The sequence below is a fragment of the Cryptococcus neoformans genome (genome assembly GCF_000091045.1).
Source record: "Cryptococcus neoformans var. neoformans JEC21 chromosome 8 sequence".
In the NCBI taxonomy this organism is placed as follows: Eukaryota; Fungi; Basidiomycota; class Tremellomycetes; order Tremellales; family Cryptococcaceae; genus Cryptococcus; species Cryptococcus deneoformans.
The window spans coordinates 1,044,794-1,069,605 of NC_006693.1; the positions used below are offsets into that span (position 1 = coordinate 1,044,794).

A 24,812-nucleotide genomic window follows, 5' to 3' on the forward strand; every position below is an offset into this window, starting at 1 on the left:
GCATGTGCACTTGTACGTCGCACGCTACTGAGCGCTAGTTCAGGTCTGTCCAATGTGATCGTGATTCATTACGCTCCGATCGATGTCCGTCGAGGGGCTTGTGTCGAGCGAGCCGAGGTCGTGATATTCAAGTTGTTCGTGTTTTGAATGGGATCAATTATTATCCGCTCTGCAGATCGCCTGCTGCCGCGATGGCATCTGGTTTTGATCTTCGGCAGAATATCTGTCGGCTTCTTTTTGTTCTTTTTTGGCAGTACACAAAATATCAATCTTCTGCGTGCGTCCTCTTCCGTCGTTGTTCACTCATCGGCATGTATTCCTTCCTTCTTACTCTTTTATTCCTCAACCTGTCTTCTGGTCTCATCAGATCGTTGATACTATCATTTTCTCACTCTCTTCCGAATGGAATACATATTGCAAGCTCGCACACACTCCCTAAAATTTGCATCAGTTCTTTTCTCGCCTTCGACAGACAGGTTTTTCGATCTCCTATTTATATTATAGCATGATGTTGGCTGGTGACATTTCCTATGACGAAGTAATGCATCCGCTTCAAAAGAAGTCAAGGATGTGATATGTAGAACAAGATATGGAGAAGTAATGTGCGCAATTCGCCCAACTGCAATGAAATATCTGACTACGTGATACATGCAGAACCCTCTAAACACAGGGAATCTCAACCTATTAACAGGACAGAAATGTGGCTACCGATACAGCTTCGTCTCCTTTTTCAGTCCTCGAGACGCGCCAACGCTACACTATAATAAAATTGTCTAAACAGTCTCATGGTGCTGATCACGGTGTTTGCCACTCTCACTCGTCCTTGACAATGCTCTTGTTATCATGTTGACGTGACTAGTCTTAGACTTTAGATGAGGGGCGGGTGCACGGCCAAGGATTTCTTCAGCCTGCCTTGAACCAGCAGGAGGGATCTCCTCAGGGTGAAGGGAAACACGAACAGGGGAACGACCCTCTGTGTTGGCCTTGGCGAAGATGATATCCAAATCTTCGAGACTGTATCGCTTGGTCTCTGCACGGAAAGTTAGCACTCCTTACAGGACGAGCTAGAGAAAAGGACGTACCAGGGAAGAACAAATAAACAGAAGGAAGGATAACGACTGCGTTGATGGCGGCGAAAAAGGCATATGTACCCCATCCGATGTTGGCGAACATGGGACCGGTAGCCATTACGACCATAAAGTTGAAGACCCAGTTGGAAGCGGTGGACAACGCATTGGCAGGGGCACGCACTCGAAGAGGTGTGACTTCAGCCGGATAAAGCCAGGTCATGCCAAGGTAACCGACAGAGAACCAAGTGTTGAAGAGGAAAAGCATGAGAACAGAGAAGACTTGGGCAGTTTTGTTCGGGTTTTCCTCATCGGTCGAGAGATCATAGAGACCTGCAAGGATAGCCATAGTGGCAGCTTGGAACCCGGCCATCCAGAGCATAAGAGGACGACGACCAGCGCGTTCGACGATGGCAATGGCGATAAGAGAAGTGAGGAAGTAACAAGTACCGTTGACACCCGAAATGATTCGAGACATTACCGCACCGAGGCCGAGACCGGTCAACACAGAAGTAAGGTAATAGGTAATAAGGCTGAATTCTGGTTAGCTTCAAAACTTTGAGTCATTTAGGGGCTTAAAACTCACTTAATTCCACAAATCTGTTGGAAACATTGAGCAGCCATACCGAGCAAAGTTCTCCTAAAGTGCTGAGACTTTCCGTGAGTGAAGATCTCGGAGAACTTGAAAGAACCAGAATTCTCCGCCGCGAGCGTGTCTGTGATACCATGGAAAGTGTTCATAACCTCTTGGTCGTCAACTGTAGTATTGGACAACGCAGCAAGAACCGCAAGAGATTCTGCATTTCTGCCCTTTGCCGCAAGCCATCGTGGAGATTCAGGGAGTCGGAAGGTGTACTATATGTGTATTATAAGCAGACGACGACATTAATCTTTTGCCAACATACCATGCAGATGATCATGACCAAGATGAACACAATTTGGAACGCAATAGGAAATCGCCATGAAACGGATCCGGAGGTGAAGTAGAAGGCGAGATCCATCCTGAAGATGGATTAGCTATGCCTTCTGTCGTAAACCGGCATCACTCTTACCAATAAGAAACCATGATACCAAAGGCAATCAAAGAACCCTCTACAAGCACTAGCTGACCTCGTCGGTGGGGTTTGGAACATTCACTCTGATATGCGGGGACAGTAGAAGTCAAGAGACCGTTTCCGACACCTGTAACGACACGAGCTACGAGCATCATGGCGTAATCAACAGCGGCAGTCTGAAGGATGGCACCGACAAGCATGATAAGACCACCGCTACGCATCGTCAATCTCGAGTCAAGTGACTATATTTCAGCTTGACTTACAGAGAGATGGTATGTCGACGACCAAGTCGGTCGCCAATCCAAATACTTGAAATGGCACCCATCATACAACCGATCTCGTCTAGGGGAATAGTTAGGGAAAAGTCATGTGTACTGCGGAACAATCCAAAACTCACAGATGGCCACCATAAATGACTGGAGGGTCGCTGTTCGGGATCCTTCGAAACCACCAGCGGTATTGGGGAACTGAGCTTCGAAAGAAGGGAGGGTTAAGAGACCAGACATAACACCTTGATCGTATCCGAAAAGGGTGAAACCGGTACCAGCGACAAAGGTTACCTGATAGGGAATGTTAGATGGTCGAAAGCATGAGTGACTTCCAGACTTACCATCCAAGTCAACCCCTTGCCAGAAACCCTAGATGGTGAGACATCCCGAGCGGCTTGAATATCTTCTTCTGATAATCGGAAACCGTTGCTGGATAATATTGTCGCATTGTCGGCGTCCGATAGATGTTCGGGCCTCGCATGTTTCTCATGGACAACGTTGGTTGGGTCAACGGTAGACATGTTTCTATTTGATACAATGAGTAAAGGGGTCTGAGACGACGATCGCTACAGTAGTTTGGCTAGCAGTTTATGTCTAGTGTACGTAAAGAACAGACAAAGGTTCGTCTTGCCTCGCCTTATATAGCTTTCGCTGATGGCCCGCCCCAGCTCGGCTGCAAAACCTGGTCATGCCGGCAAAATAAATAACCTCTCTGTTGTCTTTGCTTCTGGTGCAAAATCGAAAGGCAAAGTTGGGTGCTTTGAGCATATTACACCTCTATTCGTACTCTCTTTCCGGCTACCGTCCCGAAGCTATCAATAGCCGACTCTGCCCGTATGCTTCGTTGCCGTTGCCGAAATGATCCTGAACTGATAAAATGTTGATCCAATTTTAACGGCCAAAGTCATACCATCAGCGCATCGCTTGTCAACTGTCGACGTAGTAAGAAGATGCAAGGCGAGGGATAGGCGAACACCCGGACAAAACAACCTTCAGAGGAACGCTCGTTAATTCAGGGAGCTAAAAGAGGGGCAAGCGTGGGGCCATGCTGCGTCTCCTTGGGGGGGCGCGTGGGGTTCAAAAATATATCTAAGATGATGTCATGATAAGATTCAGGAGGCGGGGGAGAAATAGATATATGTCATCAGTGGCCGACAGCACCAACAACCCTAATGCTACATCATATATGCTTGGCAACAACAACACAAGCAAATGCCGAAGAACAAGAAAAGTGACATACGAACGACAAACGATCCCAAGAAAGCTCGAGCTCGTGAAAAAATAATTGACAAAGACTTCTTCCGACCCCATCTGATCCGAACAGCTCATAATGTTTGACTGAGCGAATTGCCGAATGATAAGTAAGTTCGGAGATCGCAGAACGTAAGAGGCCGGCGTGCAGCGACGGATTCTAGTCGTTTTTTTAGCTTCACGGAGACAAGCAACCATTAAACCATTAAAGGCCATCTAAAAATCGCCGAGTCCAGACAGAGCGAAGGCAGAAGCTTTAAGCCAGGATAACTACTAGTATAAGACGCAGAGCAGGAACTGTAATACTTGTATACGGTATATGTACGGCGTTCTGAGTATCATCACCTAATGGATTTTATTAACTATGATGGTGAGGTATAGACGTCCCACTACTTCAATAATTTAATAAAGCATATGGGAACGACTACGAAGGAGGAGGAGAAACGAGCTCCGACAGAGGGAAGGGAGGAACGAACGTAACACGCTCGCAATATGGTAGGTGATAGATAAGTGGCAAATGACAAGACGGCAACAAATAGACGACCGAAGAAGGTTACTTTAGGAGATCAAGGACGACCCTGCCTGTCGAGGGGCTAAGAAAAGAAGCAATATGTATTTGTTTCTAATAAGGAGATGTAAGCTCTCTATATACACCTATATTATCTACTGTACTTGAAAGGAAAAGAGGACATGGGACGGGAGACCCAAGAGTAGTACAACACATTCCGAGGAGCAAAAGACAGAAAGCACGCAGGAGAGCCTGCTGAAGATAGAGAACGATAACGATAACAAAGATGTTTTTTTTTTTTTTGATACTGTCAGAAGGCAGGTATCGAAGTAGGCTCGCGTTAGTCTGTGTGCTTAATCTTTGCGCCGACCCAAGTTGATTGTAAAAAATGCATATACGGTATTTTTGGATGCACGGACCTGAGCTCAGTCCAATGATACAGGTTTGAAAGCCGTACGATGAGTTTTAACCGAGTAATACGGAATTGAAAACACATAGAAAGTGGGACGTCGGGAGTACTGGTTGCCCGCTAACGCGAGCGAAGATGGATGGACAAATGAAGACGCCCAATAATGAAAAAAAGTCCAAGCCGGGAAATCAGATCTGAGGCCCCGACAAAATGCAAAAAATGACGACGCTGAAGGCTGAAATAACTTCGAATTGGAGAACAGAAGACGACAGGACGAGAAACGGAAAACGAATGGAACCTCATTTTTGTAGGAAGAGGAATTGCATACATCATAGATAAAAAAATCCCAAATTCTCTAATAAATTATGATTGACGATGGTACGTTGCTACTATATCTACCCGCCTTCATCAGAAGCTATCGATTACCGGAGCTCCCCTCTCCTGCTAAGGCATCCCAATCCCACCAATTCACAGACTGGAGATGGATATCAGCACAACCTCAAGCAGGGTTCGAGATTAACTCACGGAAGGTTCAACGTTCCCCATCACAGGCTGCTGTCCCGCAAAAGTCTCGTGCAACATTCGCGGATCCCAGAACTGATGAAGCTGTGCAAGAAGAGCACTGTCAGTCTATGATAACAAGTCCTCCAACACTACTTACAAGAACGTCTGTCGATGCATTGATAGGGTTATTCGAAGACGAACTGAGGTGATCCATGGCTATACCTCCTCCACCACCGCTTCCATCCCCTCCGAAATGCTGCTGCAGTGCCTGCGTAATCGTCTGTGTGACCGAAGTACCAGGAGAAGGCGTATGGTTTGCCTGACTGCTCGCCATGGGGGAGATTGTAGTAGCCTTTTGCGTGCCCCTTGTAGCCCTATGGATCAACCTTGTTCTCCAACCCAATAATTCTATATCCTCATCCCCTTCATTGCCCGTATGCATTGACGCCATGGCTTCTGTGGCTGCATCGGGAGGGTTTTGGTTCATCTTGGTATGGGCTCTGTGGCGTAAACGGAGGAGCCATTGCAGATTCTTGGCGAGACGGGTAGAAGCGTGACTTTGGACGACAGAGGTGTAGAGGGTGATACATGCGTCGATTTGGGAGAGTGCAAATGTGGCCATGGGGTTGTGAGGCGTCTGGAGGATAAGAGTACCCATGCAAACTGCAGAGTTGAAAGCATGATACTACAAAAGATGAGGATTAGTATGGCCATGGGCTACCACCGGAAACTCTACTTGCCCATAAGAACCAATGTCGGGCGGATATGTACGGGTGCAAAGCATAGATGGTGGACACAAGCTGAATGATACACTGGACTGATGTTAACGGGCGGCGAACACATCGGGTTTTTCACTCACGTTACACCGCTCGACTACAGAGAGATAAGATTGACCATATATGGATCTCGTAGGATCCGATAATCTCTCATGTAACGCCTTTGCAAAGTATGGCCGATGAAGGAACAGTATAGTCTCGGAAATGTTGATATACAATGTGAATTGCTATTCCACAAGAATTAATCCAGATGCCACACGTTTTAAGAGGCAACAGACCTGGAAAGTGCGGTGAAGGTCTCTCTTTGAGATTTCGGGACTGTCTCTTACCGCCTGAGTTGGGTCAGGGTAAATAGAAGGCAATGCTAGAAGAGCTGTTCGGCAACGGAGATGGTAAGGTACTTGATGTTCAAAATCACATCTAGAGCAGGTCAGCCAATCCCTTACGTTAACCGACGGAGAAGCTCACAGATGCTCATGCAAGGTTGTCACCGTGTCATACGAGGGTGGGTTTACCTTCATCGCAAGATCCAAAATCCTAGGCAAAGTAAGCGACTCAGGCTCATCACTAAGTAATACAAGAAGGCAATTTACGCTCCAGATATCTTGACTAGCTCAAACTTCAAAGTCCAGAAACCTTTCTCCTGATTCTGCACTTCTTGTCTGGGGATAATAAATTCAGGATCCTCAGAAGGGAAACAAGTATCAATATAGTCTGGTGGGATGGAGCTCCTATACGGCCCCTTCTTTAGGGATTGCAGCTTGAACTGGACGAAATGTCAACTCACGGTCGGGAGAAGCAGTTAGCTTGAAGAACATCAGCGGCATGAGATTCCCAGAAGACTCGACTGATATATAGTGTCAGCCGAGCTGTACGAAAGAGATATAAACTCTCATAACCTACCGACGCTCTTCTACGATCTCGGGTGTCAAGTTCCACCTGGCACCGTCTCGATGTAAGCCCATCTATTTCAATATCAGCATTGTAAACCTCCAAGATTGCGAGGTACACTCACCCCTTGTATCAATCGCATAGCTAAACCCCAGAGAGGCCATGCGGAATCTCCATTCCTTCCTTTCTCGGTTTCTAGATGAAAATGAGCCATGACGTGCTTATACTTTGTCAGTATCGCTTCCTGCGATTTAGCCCAAGGGTCGCTTACCAAAGCCATAACACCGGTGGTCGTACAATGAACCATGAACTCTCCTTTTGCGAGACAAATTTTGGACAAGGTCGAGTACTCTTCAGCGATGGGGTCGTTTGGCGGCAATTCGAGGTTATGCAAAGCTCCCATTGCCAAGAGGATGTACAGAAGAGCAAGCTCCTGTGCACCAACATTTCTATTTACAGACATCTCTCTTTTGTAAGCACGATCGAATATGGGCTGGAATGTTTGCCGCGGGACAACGTTGTAACTTTAATTAGACATCAGCTTCAATGGATCAGGCTACGACGTAAAACTTACTGCCAAGCAAAGTAACGGTAGTAAGATTCTGCCAGGACACTCGCCTCATGTCGAGGAGGGAGGTGATTGAGAATGGTTTGAGTGCTGACGCTGGGGGAGATGACATCAAACGGGAATATACCGCCCTGATCAAGCATTACAGGAGCTCGGACAGGGCACTGTCGTTGAGAGGGGGAGGGCGCTCGAGAAGCTCCGGGTGTATCGCTAAGGTCTTGGGCTTCTTGTATCTCTTGATCCTTGAGCCATTCACTGGCAGCGGTAGGACCAAGATACTTGGACCCGCCACCATGCGAAAGCACTAAGGTTCCGAAACTTTGCTCTTGCTGTGCCGGATCACTTCTCACAGAAGATACAGTTGAAATATGATGATGAGATAATGAAGGATGAGGGCCAGCAGCCCAAGTCTGTCGATAATCATCTGCACTTGTGTTGAAGTCGAAATGCACCCGACTAAGCTCCGGGGGGGATACCATCGTCATACTCCCATAAGTAGGAGTCGGATTTGATATGGGATTGGCTGGGATAGGATGGACATCTTCGGCAAGATGAGAGGTCTGGGACTGAATCTGAGAAGAATTTATCGCGGCTGCGATGGGTTGATTCCCGGGAATTGGTTGTGATGCTGGAGATCGGGAACGACGAACATTTACAGATGCTGTTCTCTCCTTTTGCGCTTCATTTTGATCGTGAGGGGGTGAAGTCATCTGAACACTGCTCCGTCGATTTATAGCATCTTCTTCAATAGTATCGCTTTTGCTTCGTGGTCGGTTCGCCATTTCGTTGTCGTTGCTATTGTTGTCGTTGCTCGTAGAGGCGGGAAGAGAGACACCGTGTTGTGTCAAGAGGCTCTCTACAGCTTCGAGTCGTTTCCGAAGCTCGACGGAATCTTCAGAGTTTCCTTTGACAGTCTGCTTGGACCCGTTAGGGCAGAGCTCTTGACATCCTCGACGGGTACAGTTGGAACAAGGAACTAAAGACGATAGGTTTCATGAGCGCAAGGACAGGAGACCGATTAGGGGCAAGCACTCGATAACAAATACGCCTCCATCACACCATCTTCATACGAATAAACAGATTCGAGGTCGGCTTTGAGGGATATGGGGAGCCCCGATGGGATCACCCTCTCTCACCAGTTATCATACTAAAATGTCCGGGTCAAAGTCGAGAGATGGCGATCAACCCAATCAAACCACTACCATCAGGCGGATTTGGGTATGATATCTGACTTTAATGGTCTTATTTCCGACTTTTGGGAAGGTGTGTCCTTTGGATAACCTTACACTCACCTTGTCTGTCACACTTTAGCTTCAATCTCCGACATTCTACGTAAAATCAGTCCTATACATTCCGATGGTTACACGGGATTTAAACCGACCTGCGCAACTGTACAACTGTCTCTGCCGTCGTTTCTTTTTGGGAGGCGGATTTTGCGTGTTGTTATCCCGATTGTCGGGCTCTAGTGTTGAATCGTCGGTCGGGTTTTCTTTTGGATCACGGGATGACATGGCGGGTCGATTTTGGGAGTGCCGGAAGAATTAGAGGTAGTGTTGATACAAACGGTGAAAGAGAAGAATTAATTAATGGAGAACATAGAGAAAGATAGATAGAGAACAAGGATAAAATGACCATGGCGGATGGTGGCCTGCTGCAGCTGAGCGCCGTCTGTTTTCTGCGGCGACATCGCTGCCGCCGACCCCTTAGAGGCCCCGCATACGTGCAAGAAGTACGTCGAAGCCACCCGTGCCTTAATCATCGGCTTATTCGGCTTCCTTACCCGGTCGGGCCGCCTATCGTCTAAACAACAAACAAGCAAGAGAAAAATCGCAAGTTGACAGATTCTTATAAAAAGGTAAGGTAAAACATAAATGGTAAATTTAAAATGAACTATTTATAACACTTCCTGCACAAATGAACAAGCAGAGGACAAAATGGAAAAATGATTTACCACAAAACTTCATAGGAACGGAGAGAATGATGATTCATATACAACTATTTCTTCCATGTCATTACTCTATTTGTTGGGAATGGTACCCTTGAACCTGCCTCGCTCAATTCCCCTGAATCCAAGGCCCTTCACAACGAACAAATCGCCACCGTTCTTACGGTCGGGAAGGTTATCGCCGATGTAGTCAGAGGCGGCCGAAGTAACATAGAGTTCGTCAAGGTTTTCACCTACGTGTAGATCAGTACCACTGCTGAGCCCAATGCCTTATACTCGACTTACCGCCAAAGATGCAACAGGTAATGTGCCAAGCAGTAGGGAAGTCAATCTCGACATCAATCTCGCCGTCAGGCGTAAGGCGCAAGACCTTTCCTGAAGCCCACCGACATGTCCAGATACCGCCTTCAGAATCCATGCACATGCCATCAGGTTCACCGTAGCCGTCAAAGTTGGAGAAAACTCGGCGGTTGCTGAGCTTCCCCGTCGTCTACCGAAAAGAGTTAACGAATCTTCAAATCAGGGTGTCTTGCACATACAATGTCGTAGTCGAACTTCGCAATTTCTTTGATCCAGCTGTCTGTGAAATAGCTATTAAGGATAGCTTAGAATGTTTCTGTTATGTGGTATTGCTTCATACTTACAAAGTCTTTGCGTCTTCAGTCCATCCCATACCATTCGTACAAGTGATCCCATCAAGAATCAACGGAGCACTGTAGCTCCCATCTTTTTCCGCTTGCAGAGAGTACATCTTCCCATTTTTGCTACCGTGCTCGAATCCCAATGTACCGGCTAAAAATCGCCCAGCGGGGTCTACAGCACCATCGTTGAATCGCTTTTCCCTGCAGTTGAGACTGGCACCAGAGGAAATAGGGATAAGCGACTGCTTGGAAGAAGTCGGTGGGAAGGGAAGGCTGTCAAAGGAAATGTAGGCGAAACCATCTTCAACAGCAGCAATCAACTATTTTGAATTAGTTGATCTTCATGGATGAGTGTGCGACTACCGACTCACACCCTCTCCATTCTCGAGGGATGCCAAAGCAGTGACCTTCTTGTCAAATGACTCATATCCATACTTGCCAGAAGACGGCTCGTAGGTGTAGAGCTTATATTGATCAATGTCGACGAAATAGAGACGCTGAGTCCTGGTATCCCAGACGCAGCCTGCACGCCAGAGACATTAAGCAGTTGACCATACTAAATACAAATGATCGCTCACCTTCGCCTAAAGTACCGTTAAGCTGGAGGAGGGGCTTGTCGACGACGAACTTCTTGAACATTATGCTTGCAATTGGCTTTTGCGAGATGGAACGTATTGATGAAGAAAAGGATAATTGGAATCGGGGTATCAAGTGCTTCCGATGCGGATGCCCGTTTGTTCTCCGACCGCGACAGGCGCTGAGCAAGTATCGAAGAAACGCATGTACAACCTCCACTATCTAATCTCCTTGATCTCACCAAAACCCGAACGTGGACATTTGGAAAATGCCTTAATCCCGGTCGGAACGGTGTTATTCTTATTACGTAAGCTATGATATGGTCCACCCGACGCGCTGTTTTTTCCTCCGTTCATCTTACCTACGTACGTACATCGAATTATAACTCTAGGTCGGACAAATGAAACGGACAATGAGGCAAAGCAGTAGGCGATGGCGGTCCGATACAGGATCTTTTTGGCGGCTGACCTTGGTCCACAGATTGTCTATAAAATGGGCTAGCTCAGAAGGTAGCAAAGTTCTCCCATTCAGCATCTTAAGTGTCTCTCGGTATTCCACGACTTTAACTTCCAACAACTTTCACAACCAAATTCACAGAAATTTCAAAATGAAGCTCGAAGGAAAGGGTTCGTATAGCTCGTACCAATTCCCAATCAATGCTCATGGTCAATTACTCTAGCTTTCGTTGTCACTGGTGGCTGTGGTTCTATCGGTGGCACTGCCGCTAAGCATATCATTGCCAGAGGCGGTATTGCTCTGGTAAGTGGCTTTCATATTTCAATAATATTCCAAGCCAACTTTTTGGCAGATCTTCGACGTTCTCCCCGAGGAAGCTGGTCAGGCCAAGGTTAAGGAGTACCATGCCGAGCGTGCTTTCTACTTCAAGGCCGACATCACCAACGTCGAGGTCTTCTCCGCCTGCATTGATGCCGCCTTGAAGGTTATCCCCAAGGGCTCTCTCTTCGGTGGTGTCCATTGTGCTGCTATTGCGCCCGGCCGACCTTGGGACCAAAAGTTGAAGAATTCTATCGCTGTAAGCTTGATTCTTCGACAGTATGCAGTCTTCGGTTTTACTAATAATCTCACTTCCAGCACTTCCAAAAGGTCATGCATGTCAACTCTTACGGTACCTTCCTTGTCGACGCCTGTATTGCCGACGCTATTAACTCCCAGTACCCGGACGAGGGACCTTTCGGCCCCCGAGTTAAGGAGGAGCGAGGCTGCATCGTGAACATTGCGTCTGTTGTCGCCAAGCCTGTCCCTGCCCGATGCTTGACCTACGGTGTCAGCAAGGGTGAGTTCTGATCCTTTATTAGCAATATCAACATCAAACTAATGTGCCATGCAGCTACAGTCTTGGGTATCAGCAGCGGTATTGCCGACTTCCTCGGCCCCTACGGTATCCGAGTCAACTCTGTTAGCCCTGCTGTCGTTGCTTCCTCTCTTATGGGCCCCGACCGAATCGTGAGTTTTTCCGTATCGCACGTATATGTTCGCCATAGACCGACATGGTTATAGCCCTACTTCGAGTCTGAGCTCGAGGCCGCCGCCATCTACCCTCGCCGACTCTCCCAGCCCGACGAAGTCGCTCAGGGTATTGTCTACCTTCTGGAGAACTCTATGATGAACGACTTTGAGCTCAGGGTCGACGGTGGCTGGAGAGGTAGTAGCAACTGGGGCGGCCCCCACGACCCCCGATCCAACGCTCCTTCTCTTGAATAATCTGGGAAATTGAGTATTTTGGTGTTCATCAGGAGTTGTTCATAGAGATGGCAGGTCAAAAATGCATTCTGTATATGTGTGAGAATTTTTTTCTACGTGTTATTATATTAGTTGTCGTTCAAACATTCCTTCAGTCCTGTTCAAGACACATCGTAAATGAAACATCATCCGTCTACGCAGTCGTGGCGACTTGCTCTTCTTGAGTGTCCAGCCTATCCTGATATTTAATGGTCAAATATTCATCCCTAGAAAGAAAGGCTTGATTCTTCAGTATCGTCTTATGAAATGTTATGTCTTAATACCTCCATATGCATAAACAGTGGTCGTTTGAAAATAGTCCAAAATGGCCAAATTCGCGCACTGCACCCCGACGGTCCCCGCCAAAAGTTGCACTTTGTGTAGCTCGACACAAGCCCCTCGACGGACATTGGCTCGTCTAAACCTCGACGGACATTGGGAGACGGACATTGGGAGACGGACATTGGGATCCCAATGTCCGTCGAGGGGCTTGTGTCGAGCCTACGAATGAACTCCATACCGCGCGATGGGCAACGAAGAACACTCTAAGAACACGCGAAGAACGAACGTCGCTCAAATCAAATCAATTCCTATCTCGCCACGCTGCGGTATCATTGCATAATGCCTGCGCTACTATTGCTTGGTGCCCAGGCCCGCCACAGGACCCCATAGTAAATCAATTGCTTCCGCTCCAGACCCAGTAAAATTCCCCAGCCCTCACCTTTCCACAGTAAGAGTGTTTCTCCACGTAATTGCCCCATAATGCATCCTTCGTCGTCTCCCAGCAGGTGTCAAGTGTGCTTCTAGTTCCTTATTAAGTATTCAATATCGACGTCGACTTCGTCGTGGTCTCACACAGGTTGTCACCGCTCCTTCCAGCCAGTGCCGGAGGAATGACGTATGACTAACCGATACATTATTATTATAAGACCACAACCGAAACGCTCGGACCGAAGACAAATTCTAAAACCGTTCGTCGGGGTTTGCGGGACTCCAGAAATACCCCTCATGTTGACCGACGGACAACCGTTGCGACTCTGTCAACAGTGCAATAGATTAGCGACGTCCAAGATTACTGAACGAAGATTGTCTTGTCATCTTCGGCCGGACGGCCTCACCAAGCCAGGATTTTCGACAGGAATAGTATTTAACTCGGATGGAAAGACGTAGAGAATGCTTCTGTTGCATGATAGCCACTAAATAAATATTCACCTCCCACTTAAAACATTGATTCAACTTTCGACTTCGACTAACTAATTATTCAACGTACAAGGAGCTCCGCTTACAAGTGTAAAATGAGAGCAACTCACATTGAGAATCGTGATAATAATTCTCTGGAAAACAAGCATATTGACCACATTGAGGGAGTTGAAAATGGCAAAGGCTCACAAGAACCGCCTAGTCCCTCTGGCTTTGGTGGTCATTTGATAGTGGGTTTATCTTCTGCATATTATTACCAAACAGGTGTTAACATCTGTCCCGTAGGATGAAAATCTTGTGCACGTAGAAGGTGAAGATAAAGTAACATGGTATCTTTGCTTTTTGATTTCTGCTGTATGTGTATATCATACCGTTTTACTATAAAAATGACATTAATTGACTCCTAATAGTCTGCCATCGCTGGTTTCCTGTTCGGTTATGATACTGGTGTCGTTGGTGTTGCGTTGCCTTTAGTAGGAACGGACCTCGGCGGTAGCGAACTCAACTCTTCCCAGCAAGAAATTATCACAGCAGGTACCACCATCGGGGCTATCTTCGGTTCTGCTATCCTTGGTGGATGGGGTGATCGTCTTGGACGAAAGATGGCCATCTTGATCTCTGATGTCTTGTAAGTCATTCTAAAACAGTGTCATATGCTCCCACTGACCTTCTTTGTAAAGTTTTACCGCCGGTGCTGTGATCATTGCATCCAGTTACTCTGTCCCGCAAATCATTGTCGGTCGAATTATCCTCGGTATTGGAGTCGGCGGCGCAGCTGTCATTGCTCCTCTTTTCATCACTGAAACAGCGCCCACCGCTGTGCGCGGTCGATGCATTGGTGTCAAGTGAGCTCTACATATTATATGTTAATGGACTTTAGTTGACGCACAGCTTAGTGCCTTCTTTATTCCCTTTGGTCAGGTTGTTGCAGACTCCATCGGCGCAGGTGTACAGAACATGCGTGGTGGGTGGCGACTGCTCTGTAAGCTAGGTATATACGCCTATTTAGTGATCTGCTAAACGGACTACCAGTCGCTATGGGTGCTGTCCCTTCCCTTCTTCAACTTCTTCTCTTCCACTACCTTCCCGAATCACCACGTATCCTTATCGTCAAGGGGGATATCGACCGCGCCCGTAGCGTCTTCCAGCGTATCTACCCAACTGCCACTCGTGAGATGGTTGACTACAAGCTCCGCGTTGCTCAAGAGTACGTCGCTGCCACAACCGCGCTTCAATCCGGGACCACTTTCTGGGAGAGAATGAAGAAAGTATGGAAAACTGGATCTTATCGACGATCTATCATTGCCGTCAGTGTTCTTCAAGCCGCCGGTCAGTTCTGTGGTTTCAACACGCTCCTCTACTATGCCGGCACTCTCTTCGGTCTCCTTGGTCTGTCTAACCCAGCCTTGGGTGGTCTTATCCCTGCTGGTACCAACGCCGTCTTTGTGTTAATTGGAATGTCTACTGTAGACAAGGTCGGAAGACGAGGGTTGCTGTTGATTGGTGTGCCGGTCTTGGTACGTTTCCTCTGCTTCACACGCTATTCTATGATCAACTTATGCAACTTTTTTCTAGCTTCTTGGCCTTGTGTGGAACATCGTTGGTTTTTATTGTAAGTAGCACTAAATTGGCGTCTATCATTCACGCTAATTGTGGTGTATGCAGACATGTGCAAGCCGACAGGAGGATTCCTCGACACTTCTTACAGCTATGATACGACGAATGTTGGTATTGTCATTGGTGGTATCGTATTCTACGTCGCCGGTTTCGGTCTTACCTATAGTCACTTGGTTTGGTACCAGGCTGAGTATTTGGCCCTCGAAGTACGATCCATGGGGTCTGGTGTTGCCACCACCGTCTGTTGGATTGCCAATCTCATCGTCTCTGTCTCCTATCTTTCAGAGCTAGAGACGATGACTCCCTCCGGTACTTACGGTTTCTATCTCAGTCTCAGCGTGATCGCCTTCGTGTTCATTGTATTCTGCTTCCCAGAAACGAGTAAGTATTCACAATACGCTAGCTTCCTCCTTTTCGGCCGAATGCTGATAGCGTCACCTTCCCAAACGATAGAACAACTGTCGATCGACGAGACATCTCTTTTATTCGAGAACGATTGGGGAGTCAAACGATCTGTTCAGATGCGCAAAGAGCGACATGAAACCCGAAAGCGATTCAAGGATGCCGAACTTGCCGAAGCTGCCACAGCTCATTTCGAAGCCCGCAAACAAAAGTCGACTTCAATCAGTCCTGCCGAGCTCTCCAAATTTATGGCAGGTTTGAAGGGTGGCAAGAGAAAACCTTAATAACAAGCCTTGGTTTAAGCCGAAGCTTGGGGATGTCCAATGGTACAAGTGCAAGTAGAGTCTTGTTGCGGCTTCTGCGAGTGTTTTGGCTTCCAACATGTATCTGATCGGAGTCCTTGATGTTTACGTATGATCTGTATGTTGCTTGTGATGGATATATATCCAATGTCCATTTATGGTATGCAACAACGAAGAAGGTCATGGAAAGTAGAAGTTTATTACGCACATCGAAAATAGTCATGTCCCTCTTCTTCTTCATTTTCTGTGATTTCCATTATATTCATCATTTCAAGGTCACCACCAAAAAAGGGTCATATCGGCTTATTATGAAACCTTACTGCCGTCGTGCTGACTGCCTACTGCCTGTAGGAGGAAACAGGAACATGGGAAAATGTTGTTGTCTTTTTCTCTCTCCTATAATTATGACGATGTTATCAACCCGGTCTACGCTTTTCACTATATAAGTACATCTCAATTCGGTCGCCGGTGGATTCGAAACTAGTAGATAAGGACCAAGGAACCGGAATACATAATAAATGGTTTTCATCCGTTTGTTACATCATTTATTAATAAACAACCAGCGAGCAGCAGGAGGAATCGACGCCGGCACTTACCGCTCACAACTTTTTCCAACCTCCTTCAATCAACAAACCTTGCCTTGAAATGTCGCCCGGTAAAGATAGGAAGGAAGAAGCTCAACAGTGAGATATGATCAATCTCTACATGTTAGGTAACATAAAAGGCTTTTCTCATCCCCATTGCCGGAGTTGTCAATCAATAGAGCCCCGGTAGTCATAGGAAAAGGAGAAGACAATAAATTTCAAAACTTTTGCTTGCATGCTATTTCTACCAACGTCTATTTAACCCCTTTAACTTTTGGACATGAAAGAGCATGCTTTTAGGCCTTGAGCGCTTCAAGGATTCTCTTGTTAGACAAAGCACAAGCATCGGCGTACTTGAAAGGAATCTCAGGATCAGCAGGTTCCATGTGAAGGGCTTCAAAGAACTCGAACATGCAAATACCTATTCAACTCGTCAGTATTTTGTGCATAAAGAGAATGGGACAAAGTATTCAAACAAAGACTCACCCCTCCAGCCGGTACTGAGGACCGCCTTGAAAGTTTCTAAAGCTCTCGCAGCACCCATGTCATTAGGACCCTTCACACCCCTTCCGGCATCCCTACCCACAAGGGGCACTGGCCTTCCGCAAACAGCCCAGACGAAGCCATCTCCTCGAGGACTCTGAGCCTTCTCCCTCCATTCGTCGAAAGGTGACCCTTTACCGAGGGGAACAACGGGCTTGAGGACTTCAGAAAGCTCGACGTAGAAGATCTTCTCCTTGGGGACAGCGCGAAGACGTTCGAGAAAGGAAGCGTATTGTTCATCGGTCCAGCCTTCGCCAGTGGTGGGGTCCCAGCCGTAAGCGGGGGCAAGAGGGGGGTGGGCAGTGTCGATACAGAGACCGAGATTAGGGTGATTCTAAGTGGGTGTAAAAATGATTAATTGATGAATTGAGTGAAGTGGAGAGAAAAAGCTAGACTTACGCCGAGCTGGACAATCTTCCAGGTGTGCTCCCAGTCGCTGACTCGCTTAGAGAAACACCAAGACTCGTAAGCAATCTTAACAGGAGGATTCTGCTTAGCACCGAGCTCAGCGAGCCAGCGCATGTCCTCGGCAGTCTTCTCGTCAGGGGCGTTGGCCTCGGCATAGTCGTTAGATCCAACCTAAAGTACACTGACTAGTCAACACGCAGAATCGTCCGGACGGAAAAGATAATACGTACTTGAAGCTGCTCAACGGCGAGCTTGGAACAGAGAGGCAACCACTTTTCAGCCTTTCGCCTGACCCATTCGGCACGCTTAGAACCCTCGGGCCACCCGTCAAACTGGTTGAGAGGCTGGAGGACGAGACAGGTCATACCATACTTGGCGACGAGCTTCTTGAAATCTTCAGCTTTGGCGTAGAGGGCTTTCCAGATGGCATCGTCAGAAGGGTCGGGCTCGTCGGCCTCAGACCATTCCGGAGGGCAGGTGGAGGGGGGGCTACGTATTGTATTAGTTACGTACATGATTGGATATATGAAGACGGGCTCACAGATCAGGAAGTTCAGACCTGACCCATTCCATGTAGGCACCAAAGCCAACTTCGACGTACTTGAAGCCAGCCTTCTGGAGAGCCTCGAACTTCTTGTAGATATCATGAATCGAGTTCATACCGAGAGAGGCAGTAGCAACGCCAAATCGGAGGCCGCTAAAGTCGATGGACATCTTTGATGATATGTATAAAGCAAAGCTGTGCTCGGAGTGAGGTAGATAGATGAGGGAAAGAATTGGCTATATGCCTTGAAGCGAAGGTGTTTTTATAGATGTCTGGCATATTTGGTGAGCCCTCAGCTTTCAGTTATGAGCTGCCGGCAAACATTGCAATTGAGTGTTGGAGAAAAGCGAGTGAAAACAAAAGTGATCGGCGTCGGACTTGCTTCAAGATCCGGCGGTGGAAATCCATAATAGAGTCCCATCTGCCGACGAATATCAATGGAAAATCGGCTTCGTTTCGTCCGCTTTCTCCCGATTTTGTCTGATATTGATAGTTGAAGACATCGCTGGGCCGGACGATAATTCCGATATTTGCTGGAATCGGTTGTCCGATGGCCGTTCATCGGCGATAAGAGAATGACTAGTAGGTAAACGCTAGGTCTGACGGGATCGAATCCACTGTTGTTATTTTAAGGTATTAAGCATGGCCTAACTATTGCCTGTTGCCTTTTAGGACCTGATATTTTCGTAGACATTAGATATAAGCATAGGGTGCCACTCTGAATGGAATTGTGGTTGCCGACGGTCGGTGTTTATCGAAGAAGTCCCTTCAGTCGTTATTATGCCCGCTCTGTCTTGTTGTACTGGTACACTTGTACTACCTTGCCGCCGGCCAACAAAAACCATCAATTGCCAATTGCTCCTTCGTTCTTGTCATATTGTTGCACTTTTCATCGCCCATCGTGTCATTCAATCCTTTACTAGCGAGTATTACTACTCTACTCGTACTCGTATTGCTTGTACTGTGCTACTAATGGTGATGTACCGTTGGTCTCTACCAGTGGATATGATCGCAAACCAACACCGGCGCATAATAAGAGTATCCATCACAGCCTACAGACATTCAGGTATCCCATTCAACCCTATTAGCTACAAAACACCCGACCGTCCTCGCATAAAAATAATCCAAATGGTAGTCACCCATTGAAATCGAAGGAAAAGCAAGTGTACACTCCCTGATAATAGACATTTCAATCGTCTTTTTTGCTTTAGAAGCCCTCCACTGCGTTCTCCTGCGGCCACTGATTGCCCATCATACCGAGCCCGAGACCCATACCCGCACGAACAGCCTTCTGCAAGACCAATTATCAACACGTGTTGCTTCATACATGTTCAGCTGGAGAGAAAGCAACTAACCTGGAGATCAGAAATAGAGGGCTGGGCGGCATACTTGCCAGGAAACATGCTCGCCATAAGTTGTTGGGTGAACGCATCGGCGGAAACATTTTGCTCTTGCCCTGGAACAACACCGTGACCCATTTGAAGCGGGTTGAACATGCCATTGAAAGCCTCAGGGAGCATGGGATTGAACCTCTGATTCTGACTCTGAGGCGAGACTTGCTGAGGAGGACGTGGCAAAGCGGTAGCAGTGTCAGGTTGCTGCATGGGATGCTGGAAAAATTGTTGTGACCAGTTCAACAACTGTTGGTTGAAGTGATTAGTCTGAGAGGGTACAGTGGGCATGCCATCCTTGGGAGCTTCGACGATGCTAGCAGCGCCTTGGGAAGAAGACGGAGAAGGAGTGTGGTTGTAGACCGTCTGAGGCTCGGTGGCTGACATGGGAGGAGTAAGGACAGTAGTGTGAGCTTGCGAACCGACAGGAGAAGTTTGTGAAAGGGTATCGGAAGCGCTGTTGACGAAACCGTTGGCGGGATTCATACCATAGCCAAACTCGTTCCACATGCCGTTGTTGAGAGGCATAAACTTGTTGTCCTCGATAGGGGTGGCCAAAACCGGGCCATCCTCCATCTCACCATCACCGTCCTCTTCACCATCAACGCTGACAAAGTTCCCAAAGATCTCCTTTTCAACAGCAGTAACCTCGTCCATCTCTTCCGTCCAGGCAGAACACTCCTTCAAGGCACAGCCACTAACACTTCTCCATTCATTCACCTCCCTTAGAAGCTCATCCCGCTCGATGCGAACTTGCTTCAGTAATTTGGCGGCAAGAAGGCGCTGTTTCCTCTGGTAAGTCAAGTGAGAGATAGAGCCGTTTACGATAGCGCTCTTGGAGGGTCGGCGGGAAGAGGCGAGAGAAGGAAGAAGACGGGCGAGGTCGAGGAATTTGCTGTTAAGAGTCTCTCTCCGAGCACGTTCAATAGCGTTGTGTTGAGATCGCTTCTCAGCAGTGTTCACGCGCTTGCGGGGCTTGCTGGTCTTGGGCTTGCCAGTGTTAATTAGAGGAGTAATGGTGGTGCCGGCAAGTGCAGTTGCGGGAGCGGAAGGAGAGGTTCCAAGGACGGGAGAGGTGGCGGTAACGGAAGAAGAAGAAACTGGGGAGAGAGTAGCCATGATGTGCTGTAGTTGTGTAGACATAGTCTCTTGCGAGAAAAAAAAATATATCTTGCTGTTGTTGTTTCTGTCGTCAAAGAAGAGGTGCCGCGAGACGGATCTCAAACGTGCACAAGGGGGTCGGAAAAAAGGCGCTGAGATAGGTGTCTATGCACCCAGCTTGGAAGTTGAGCGCGAACCCTTGTCGCAAACTCGGGGTGAAGTCGTGTGGCAACAGTCAAAAGATGATTATCGAAAAAAGTTGAAGCCTGTTGAAGGTGGCAAATGAAACTTTCGTGGAGCGGCGAAAATTGTCGAGAGGAGGTGCTGGACTGGGTCGCGAGCGCTGTATGTATGTGCCGGGTAATTGGTAAAAGACAATATGAAGTTAGAGGATGTAGCAAAGTATCGTTATTATCCAGTGGTAAATCGGAATTTGATGGATGGACGATGGGCGCAGATTCGAGAAGATCGACGCAAATCGGGCAGGTCCGGAGTTGGAAGGAGGTCGCCGCAAGAAGGAGTAGTCGGATCAAAAGGAATCCGGTCGGAAGTCCATTATGCACGGCATGGTGGCGAGTACAAGATTAAAATGTCGAGCAAACGAAAGGGTGAAGAAAGATGGTACAATCAGCATCCAGTACAGTAGGTGATGTAGGGTCACGAGACACCAAGAGATAACGGCATTGTCCAAGACTACGGCACAGTAGCGCTTCCCAGAAGTCAGGGTGCAAGATATATGCTTTGCGTTACATTGCTCATGGGTATGCAGGCCATGGATGGCTAGCAATGAAGTAACGGAATGCAAATGGATGAGAGGAAGGACAGATAGTGGCGGCGACGGATGGCGCTAAGATGCCGTGGATGGGTGTCCGCGCACGACAATCACCCAAGCTTCCGCTGATACGTCGGCACGTCTACTCGTCCATCTTCGACCCGTATGCCTACATCTTCAAAGTTTGACACGCCCAATGACTAGAAGGACCTTGGTCAAGCCTTGACCCACCTCCCAGTCCTTCCTCCATGTCGCACAAATCCTTTCCTCGATCAAAGATAAGGCCGGAACCCAACACTCACGAGCAAGCGGTATCCAAAATCACAGCAAGAGGGGTTGGCGGAGCAGGTGTCTCGTTGTTGAACGAGAGGCTGAGGCGCTGGCACTGGCTTCTCTGTTGGCTTTGTCGCGAATGCGGCTTGGTTTAAGAAAGAGAAGAAAGAAGGAAAAGGATTTGGATTTGGGGCAAAAGGGGGGCAGAATCATCCCAAGGGTTTTTCGCTGTGCCGTCGCGTTTGTCCGGCCAAACGGTTCAAGTCAGCAGCAGATGCCAGCGCTGGGCGTCGTATCTGCTGCCCATCGTTGGGAATCTGCAAACTGGGAAGGGCATATTTGTCCTCAGGGATTAGAGAGCGACATTCAGGGATTACCCTTCAAATATCTGCCGGGATGGCCGGAATGAGGGCAAATCCTTTGCTCATGCGCCGTCCGGTTTTCAAATTTCAAAAAAGTCAGGGTGGCTAGCTTGACCTGAATTCCCTGATTCCTCCATTATTCTTTTTGTCTAGTTTCTGTTCTGTTCTTAGCTTTTACAAAACATAAGACGCTCGTGATGTCGTTGGAACCTAATCATACCTTCATTGACAATCCACAGTTTGCCTATCAATCAGTATGTTTCAGTTACGGCTGCTGCATGCACAAAACTAAGAACCGCATCACAGATTACCGAGAGGTAGAGGTTGTTTGGGCCAGATTTACTCAAGCTCCCAAGCGAAAAAACCCCGAAAAAATCCCGCTATGACCTCAATCTGCCCGAATAGGCCCCGTCCTGGACATGCCCTGGCGGCATTGTCCGGTGCCGCTTAACTAATAAATAAATAAATAACCAAATAAATAAGCCACGTTTCAGTGCTTTCTTTTTTAAAATAGTGAGCGGGCGGTTTAGTACGTATACGTACAATCAATTAAATTACATCTATCTAAATACTCGCACATATCAATATAACTCCAGCGCTCTAACTGGTGTGATCTCAAACATGATAAAAGTATATGTATGATCACCGCCAATCGCTCCAAATTCGCCTCAATTGCATGCTCAATTGCGAACAAAGCGTCAGGAACTCCTCTTTGTTGTTGACTTCAGCCATCAACTGCGACGGTCTCCCCAGATGACGGGCCTCATTTAACGCGCCGTCTTCATCCTCTTCATCATCAATATCATCCATGACAACATCATCTTGTTCCGCCTGACCGTTGATATCCAGTTGATGTGCTTTCCCAGGAGAGATTCCTTGTATTGCTTGACCGTCTTGTGCTTGTTTGTCTTGGGTGGCAGGATATGGTTCACGGTTGACCTGGACACCGATTTTTTTCTCTCTGTCAAGATGAACGCGGTGGGGTATGTCATTACTTACGGAAGTGATTCTTCGGAAGGCGAAAGATCCAGTCAGAGATGTATACAGCCGCATTTGCGAGGCCACGGTAGCGCTGGAAAAAGCCCGATTCAAACGTCACGCGAAAAGAAGGGATAAGATCCTGCAGCCATCCTGTTGAAAAGTTCATGCGGTTGCAACAGATCCCATTGCTTGTTCTTAGTGCTGTACTGGCCCTGGACATTCTTCTCGAGGTTGTTTCTATGATAGATGGCGATACCATACATAATTGTGCACGAATCCATGGATCTATGATGCTGTCCATCGGCTGGAAGTCGCGTCCCTTGGGTGTTCTTGGTACCTGGCATGATGAGCACTGTAATTCTGACCAGTGAAGGGCTGAAAGATAATAACAGATGGAGGTGAATGGATGAATAAAAGACCAACAAGTCAAGACAAAATCGTACAGGATACAGGCGAAAAAAAGCTTGCATAGGTGAGAAAACCAGCAAACCGGACGCAATTACAACCGGCGGGTCGTCGAGAGGTTTTATTGCGGGGTTCGGTCTCAATTTCGGTCATTTTGACACTCATCAGAAAACGTGAAAAAAATATTGATTTAGAACTAAGCAGGGCGCAACACGAAACGGTTAAAGCGGCGGCATTTCAGATCGGCGGTCGGTAATCAACAAAGCCTTTTGGGGGCGTAGAAAGCGCAAGGTGGAGGAAAGTGCTGACGTATTTACCGGTATTTGATTGGGCCGTCGCCTATCAGTGCTCTTACTTATTATATGATGAGCTTCGGATGCTTTCGTTCAAAACGAGAGATGAAAGATGAAAAAAAAGAAGCGATGACGATGATGAAGATATTTTCAAAAGCTGTGAGACAGCAGATGACCGTCTAACGTCTAATCAAGGAGAAGGAGAGGATAGGGAAAGACAACAAGGAAAGAAGGGGAAAGACGCCACCACCGTCAGCGATCCTTGCGAACCCCGCCCGACGACGCGAGCGTTTCGATGATTCGATAATCATTGACATGACGACACCTTTCGTCTACGATGATGACAAAAAGATGTGTATAGAAGTGGAAGAGGAACAATATGAAGAAGCGGTAGAATATTGCCGATATATGAAGCATGGATCACGAGAAAGGCAGAAGAAGAAGGTCAGGTGATGGATGGGCCACCAAGGGCATGCGAAAATCAATGTGAAAAAGCCTTCTTAAACCATCATGTATGCAACATGATTGGGGCTACCTCATGTAATTCCTTGTTTATCGTTGATTGATCTCCTCTTCATCATTCATCCTTCATTGCTGCACAATTCTGCGAGCCGCATACGCCATACACGTACGAATTATGAAGGAAGAATAATGTTATCTGCTTATCAGCCGACGGGATCAATCTTACAGTTTATAGTAGTCCGAGTTACGTTCGTTGTCACGGACCAGCGAGGGCGGGGTGCACTTGCGCCGTCTATTATACCTCCTGTCTTATATCGACCGTTGCAATGCTCGGGCACAGCGGTGCCCCCTGCCTACTGCCCGTTTGACTTCTGGGGCCAACTTCCATACTCCGAATTCAGTTTTCTTGACTCTCGACTGGTGACATCATCCTTTTAACGAATAGCAACAAACAAGGGCATGCAATGCCAGATACTAACGAATAACCCTCCTGCCCCGCCAGTGCAGCCAACTCCGTGATTCTCTACGTTTTCTGACCTTTCTATCCTAGTTCTCTCTCCGGCAACTCTCGGCAAAATTCACTTATCACTATTCTTGCGCCATCCATTCGTAATGACAGACAACAACATGGTTGAATGAGTGGCTTATCATATCGATCACAACAAGTCCCACCGGCGAGATCAGTCACCTCGCCCTTCCTCTTGGCCGTCCATACGCAGACCCTTAATAATACCTTCGCCTTATTTCTATTTCATATACCATGTATCTTGTGCTACATTCCGGTCAAGGGCATGTCAAGCTATTATACTTGTAGCTCAAAGCTTGATGATGCAGATTTCGAATTTCGAGTCTCGTCAGATCAGGCCACATTACCTCCAGATTACTGCTCACTGCAAGATGATAGGAATTAATAGAACACCTTGAAGATAAGGCCATATCTCATATCAGTCCGATGCTGCGAACGGAAGCGAA

General features: G+C 47.5%; 7 protein-coding genes across 7 annotated transcripts; 2 read left to right on the plus strand and 5 right to left on the minus strand.

Moving 5' to 3' along the window:
* Positions 1-531: 531 nt before the first annotated feature.
* Positions 532-3,280, minus strand: CNH00490 (sugar transporter, putative). The gene is made up of 8 exons (XM_572241.2): positions 2,733-3,280; positions 2,520-2,682; positions 2,386-2,464; positions 2,120-2,335; positions 1,973-2,069; positions 1,654-1,922; positions 1,083-1,600; positions 532-1,030 (listed from the first exon to the last, which is right to left on the minus strand). Exons 1-8 carry the CDS (start codon positions 2,910-2,912, stop codon positions 774-776), a joined length of 1,779 nt encoding a protein of 592 aa, XP_572241.1. The 5' UTR covers positions 2,913-3,280; the 3' UTR covers positions 532-773.
* Positions 3,281-4,872: 1,592 nt separating this feature from the next.
* Positions 4,873-9,087, minus strand: CNH00480 (expressed protein). The gene is made up of 15 exons (XM_024657628.1): positions 8,680-9,087; positions 8,591-8,626; positions 7,305-8,274; positions 7,002-7,254; positions 6,855-6,950; positions 6,743-6,804; positions 6,627-6,686; positions 6,433-6,570; positions 6,308-6,376; positions 6,118-6,259; positions 5,923-6,066; positions 5,804-5,875; positions 5,221-5,748; positions 5,085-5,165; positions 4,873-5,034 (listed from the first exon to the last, which is right to left on the minus strand). Exons 1-15 carry the CDS (start codon positions 8,807-8,809, stop codon positions 4,975-4,977), a joined length of 2,841 nt encoding a protein of 946 aa, XP_024513309.1. The 5' UTR covers positions 8,810-9,087; the 3' UTR covers positions 4,873-4,974.
* Positions 9,088-9,268: 181 nt separating this feature from the next.
* CNH00470 (conserved hypothetical protein) lies at positions 9,269-10,683 on the minus strand. Its single transcript, XM_572239.2, has 6 exons — positions 10,463-10,683; positions 10,256-10,407; positions 9,888-10,204; positions 9,783-9,834; positions 9,529-9,733; positions 9,269-9,476 (listed from the first exon to the last, which is right to left on the minus strand). The coding sequence occupies exons 1-6, from the start codon at positions 10,521-10,523 to the stop codon at positions 9,316-9,318; spliced, it is 948 nt and encodes a 315-aa protein (XP_572239.1). The 5' UTR covers positions 10,524-10,683; the 3' UTR covers positions 9,269-9,315.
* A 145-nt stretch (positions 10,684-10,828) lies between these two features.
* Positions 10,829-12,248, plus strand: CNH00460 (conserved hypothetical protein). Its single transcript, XM_024657627.1, has 7 exons — positions 10,829-10,885; positions 10,941-11,086; positions 11,140-11,219; positions 11,269-11,493; positions 11,553-11,754; positions 11,809-11,924; positions 11,979-12,248. Exons 2-7 carry the CDS (start codon positions 11,068-11,070, stop codon positions 12,180-12,182), a joined length of 846 nt encoding a protein of 281 aa, XP_024513308.1. The 5' UTR covers positions 10,829-10,885; positions 10,941-11,067; the 3' UTR covers positions 12,183-12,248.
* Positions 12,249-13,455: 1,207 nt separating this feature from the next.
* On the plus strand, positions 13,456-15,911 carry CNH00450 (myo-inositol transporter 1, putative). Its single transcript, XM_572237.2, has 9 exons — positions 13,456-13,630; positions 13,686-13,754; positions 13,811-14,028; positions 14,081-14,245; positions 14,297-14,382; positions 14,433-14,917; positions 14,976-15,012; positions 15,066-15,398; positions 15,471-15,911. Exons 1-9 carry the CDS (start codon positions 13,496-13,498, stop codon positions 15,701-15,703), a joined length of 1,761 nt encoding a protein of 586 aa, XP_572237.1. The 5' UTR covers positions 13,456-13,495; the 3' UTR covers positions 15,704-15,911.
* Positions 15,912-16,537: 626 nt separating this feature from the next.
* CNH00440 (conserved hypothetical protein) lies at positions 16,538-18,306 on the minus strand. The gene is made up of 5 exons (XM_572236.2): positions 17,798-18,306; positions 17,487-17,745; positions 17,248-17,427; positions 16,792-17,182; positions 16,538-16,726 (listed from the first exon to the last, which is right to left on the minus strand). Exons 1-5 carry the CDS (start codon positions 17,968-17,970, stop codon positions 16,602-16,604), a joined length of 1,128 nt encoding a protein of 375 aa, XP_572236.1. The 5' UTR covers positions 17,971-18,306; the 3' UTR covers positions 16,538-16,601.
* Positions 18,307-18,828: 522 nt separating this feature from the next.
* CNH00430 (expressed protein) lies at positions 18,829-21,567 on the minus strand. The gene is made up of 3 exons (XM_572235.1): positions 21,367-21,567; positions 19,156-20,635; positions 18,829-19,091 (listed from the first exon to the last, which is right to left on the minus strand). Exons 2-3 carry the CDS (start codon positions 20,332-20,334, stop codon positions 19,008-19,010), a joined length of 1,263 nt encoding a protein of 420 aa, XP_572235.1. The 5' UTR covers positions 20,335-20,635; positions 21,367-21,567; the 3' UTR covers positions 18,829-19,007.
* Positions 21,568-24,812: the final 3,245 nt, after the last annotated feature.

Excerpts from the sequence above, each read along its gene's own strand:
- CNH00460 (XM_024657627.1), top strand. Across the intron at positions 11,220-11,268 it reads CCAGAGGCGGTATTGCTCTG|ATCTTCGACGTTCTCCCCGA; the intron begins GTAAGTGGCTTT and ends ACTTTTTGGCAG. Across the intron at positions 11,755-11,808 it reads GACCTACGGTGTCAGCAAGG|CTACAGTCTTGGGTATCAGC; the intron begins GTGAGTTCTGAT and ends TGTGCCATGCAG.
- CNH00480 (XM_024657628.1), bottom strand. The coding sequence starts at position 8,809 with ATGTCATCCCGTGATCCAAAAGAAAACCCGACCGACGATTCAACACTA. Across the intron at positions 7,255-7,304 it reads TACCGTTACTTTGCTTGGCA|TTACAACGTTGTCCCGCGGC; the intron begins GTAAGTTTTACG and ends GTCTAATTAAAG. Across the intron at positions 6,377-6,432 it reads CTAGTCAAGATATCTGGAGC|GATTTTGGATCTTGCGATGA; the intron begins GTAAATTGCCTT and ends TACTTTGCCTAG.
- CNH00450 (XM_572237.2), top strand. The coding sequence starts at position 13,496 with ATGAGAGCAACTCACATTGAGAATCGTGATAATAATTCTCTGGAAAAC. Across the intron at positions 13,631-13,685 it reads GCTTTGGTGGTCATTTGATA|GATGAAAATCTTGTGCACGT; the intron begins GTGGGTTTATCT and ends TCTGTCCCGTAG. Across the intron at positions 13,755-13,810 it reads TTTGCTTTTTGATTTCTGCT|TCTGCCATCGCTGGTTTCCT; the intron begins GTATGTGTATAT and ends GACTCCTAATAG.
- CNH00490 (XM_572241.2), bottom strand. The coding sequence starts at position 2,912 with ATGTCTACCGTTGACCCAACCAACGTTGTCCATGAGAAACATGCGAGG. Across the intron at positions 2,336-2,385 it reads CGTCGACATACCATCTCTCT|CGGTGGTCTTATCATGCTTG; the intron begins GTAAGTCAAGCT and ends GACGATGCGTAG. Across the intron at positions 1,601-1,653 it reads CAACAGATTTGTGGAATTAA|CCTTATTACCTATTACCTTA; the intron begins GTGAGTTTTAAG and ends ACCAGAATTCAG.
- CNH00430 (XM_572235.1), bottom strand. The coding sequence starts at position 20,334 with ATGTCTACACAACTACAGCACATCATGGCTACTCTCTCCCCAGTTTCT. Across the intron at positions 19,092-19,155 it reads CCTCTATTTCTGATCTCCAG|AAGGCTGTTCGTGCGGGTAT; the intron begins GTTAGTTGCTTT and ends TTGGTCTTGCAG.
- CNH00470 (XM_572239.2), bottom strand. The coding sequence starts at position 10,523 with ATGTTCAAGAAGTTCGTCGTCGACAAGCCCCTCCTCCAGCTTAACGGT. Across the intron at positions 9,835-9,887 it reads ACTGAAGACGCAAAGACTTT|CTATTTCACAGACAGCTGGA; the intron begins GTAAGTATGAAG and ends TATCCTTAATAG. Across the intron at positions 9,734-9,782 it reads CGAAGTTCGACTACGACATT|ACGACGGGGAAGCTCAGCAA; the intron begins GTATGTGCAAGA and ends TCTTTTCGGTAG.
- CNH00440 (XM_572236.2), bottom strand. The coding sequence starts at position 17,970 with ATGTCCATCGACTTTAGCGGCCTCCGATTTGGCGTTGCTACTGCCTCT. Across the intron at positions 17,746-17,797 it reads AGGTCTGAACTTCCTGATCT|CCCCCCCTCCACCTGCCCTC; the intron begins GTGAGCCCGTCT and ends TACAATACGTAG. Across the intron at positions 17,183-17,247 it reads GGAAGATTGTCCAGCTCGGC|AATCACCCTAATCTCGGTCT; the intron begins GTAAGTCTAGCT and ends ACACCCACTTAG.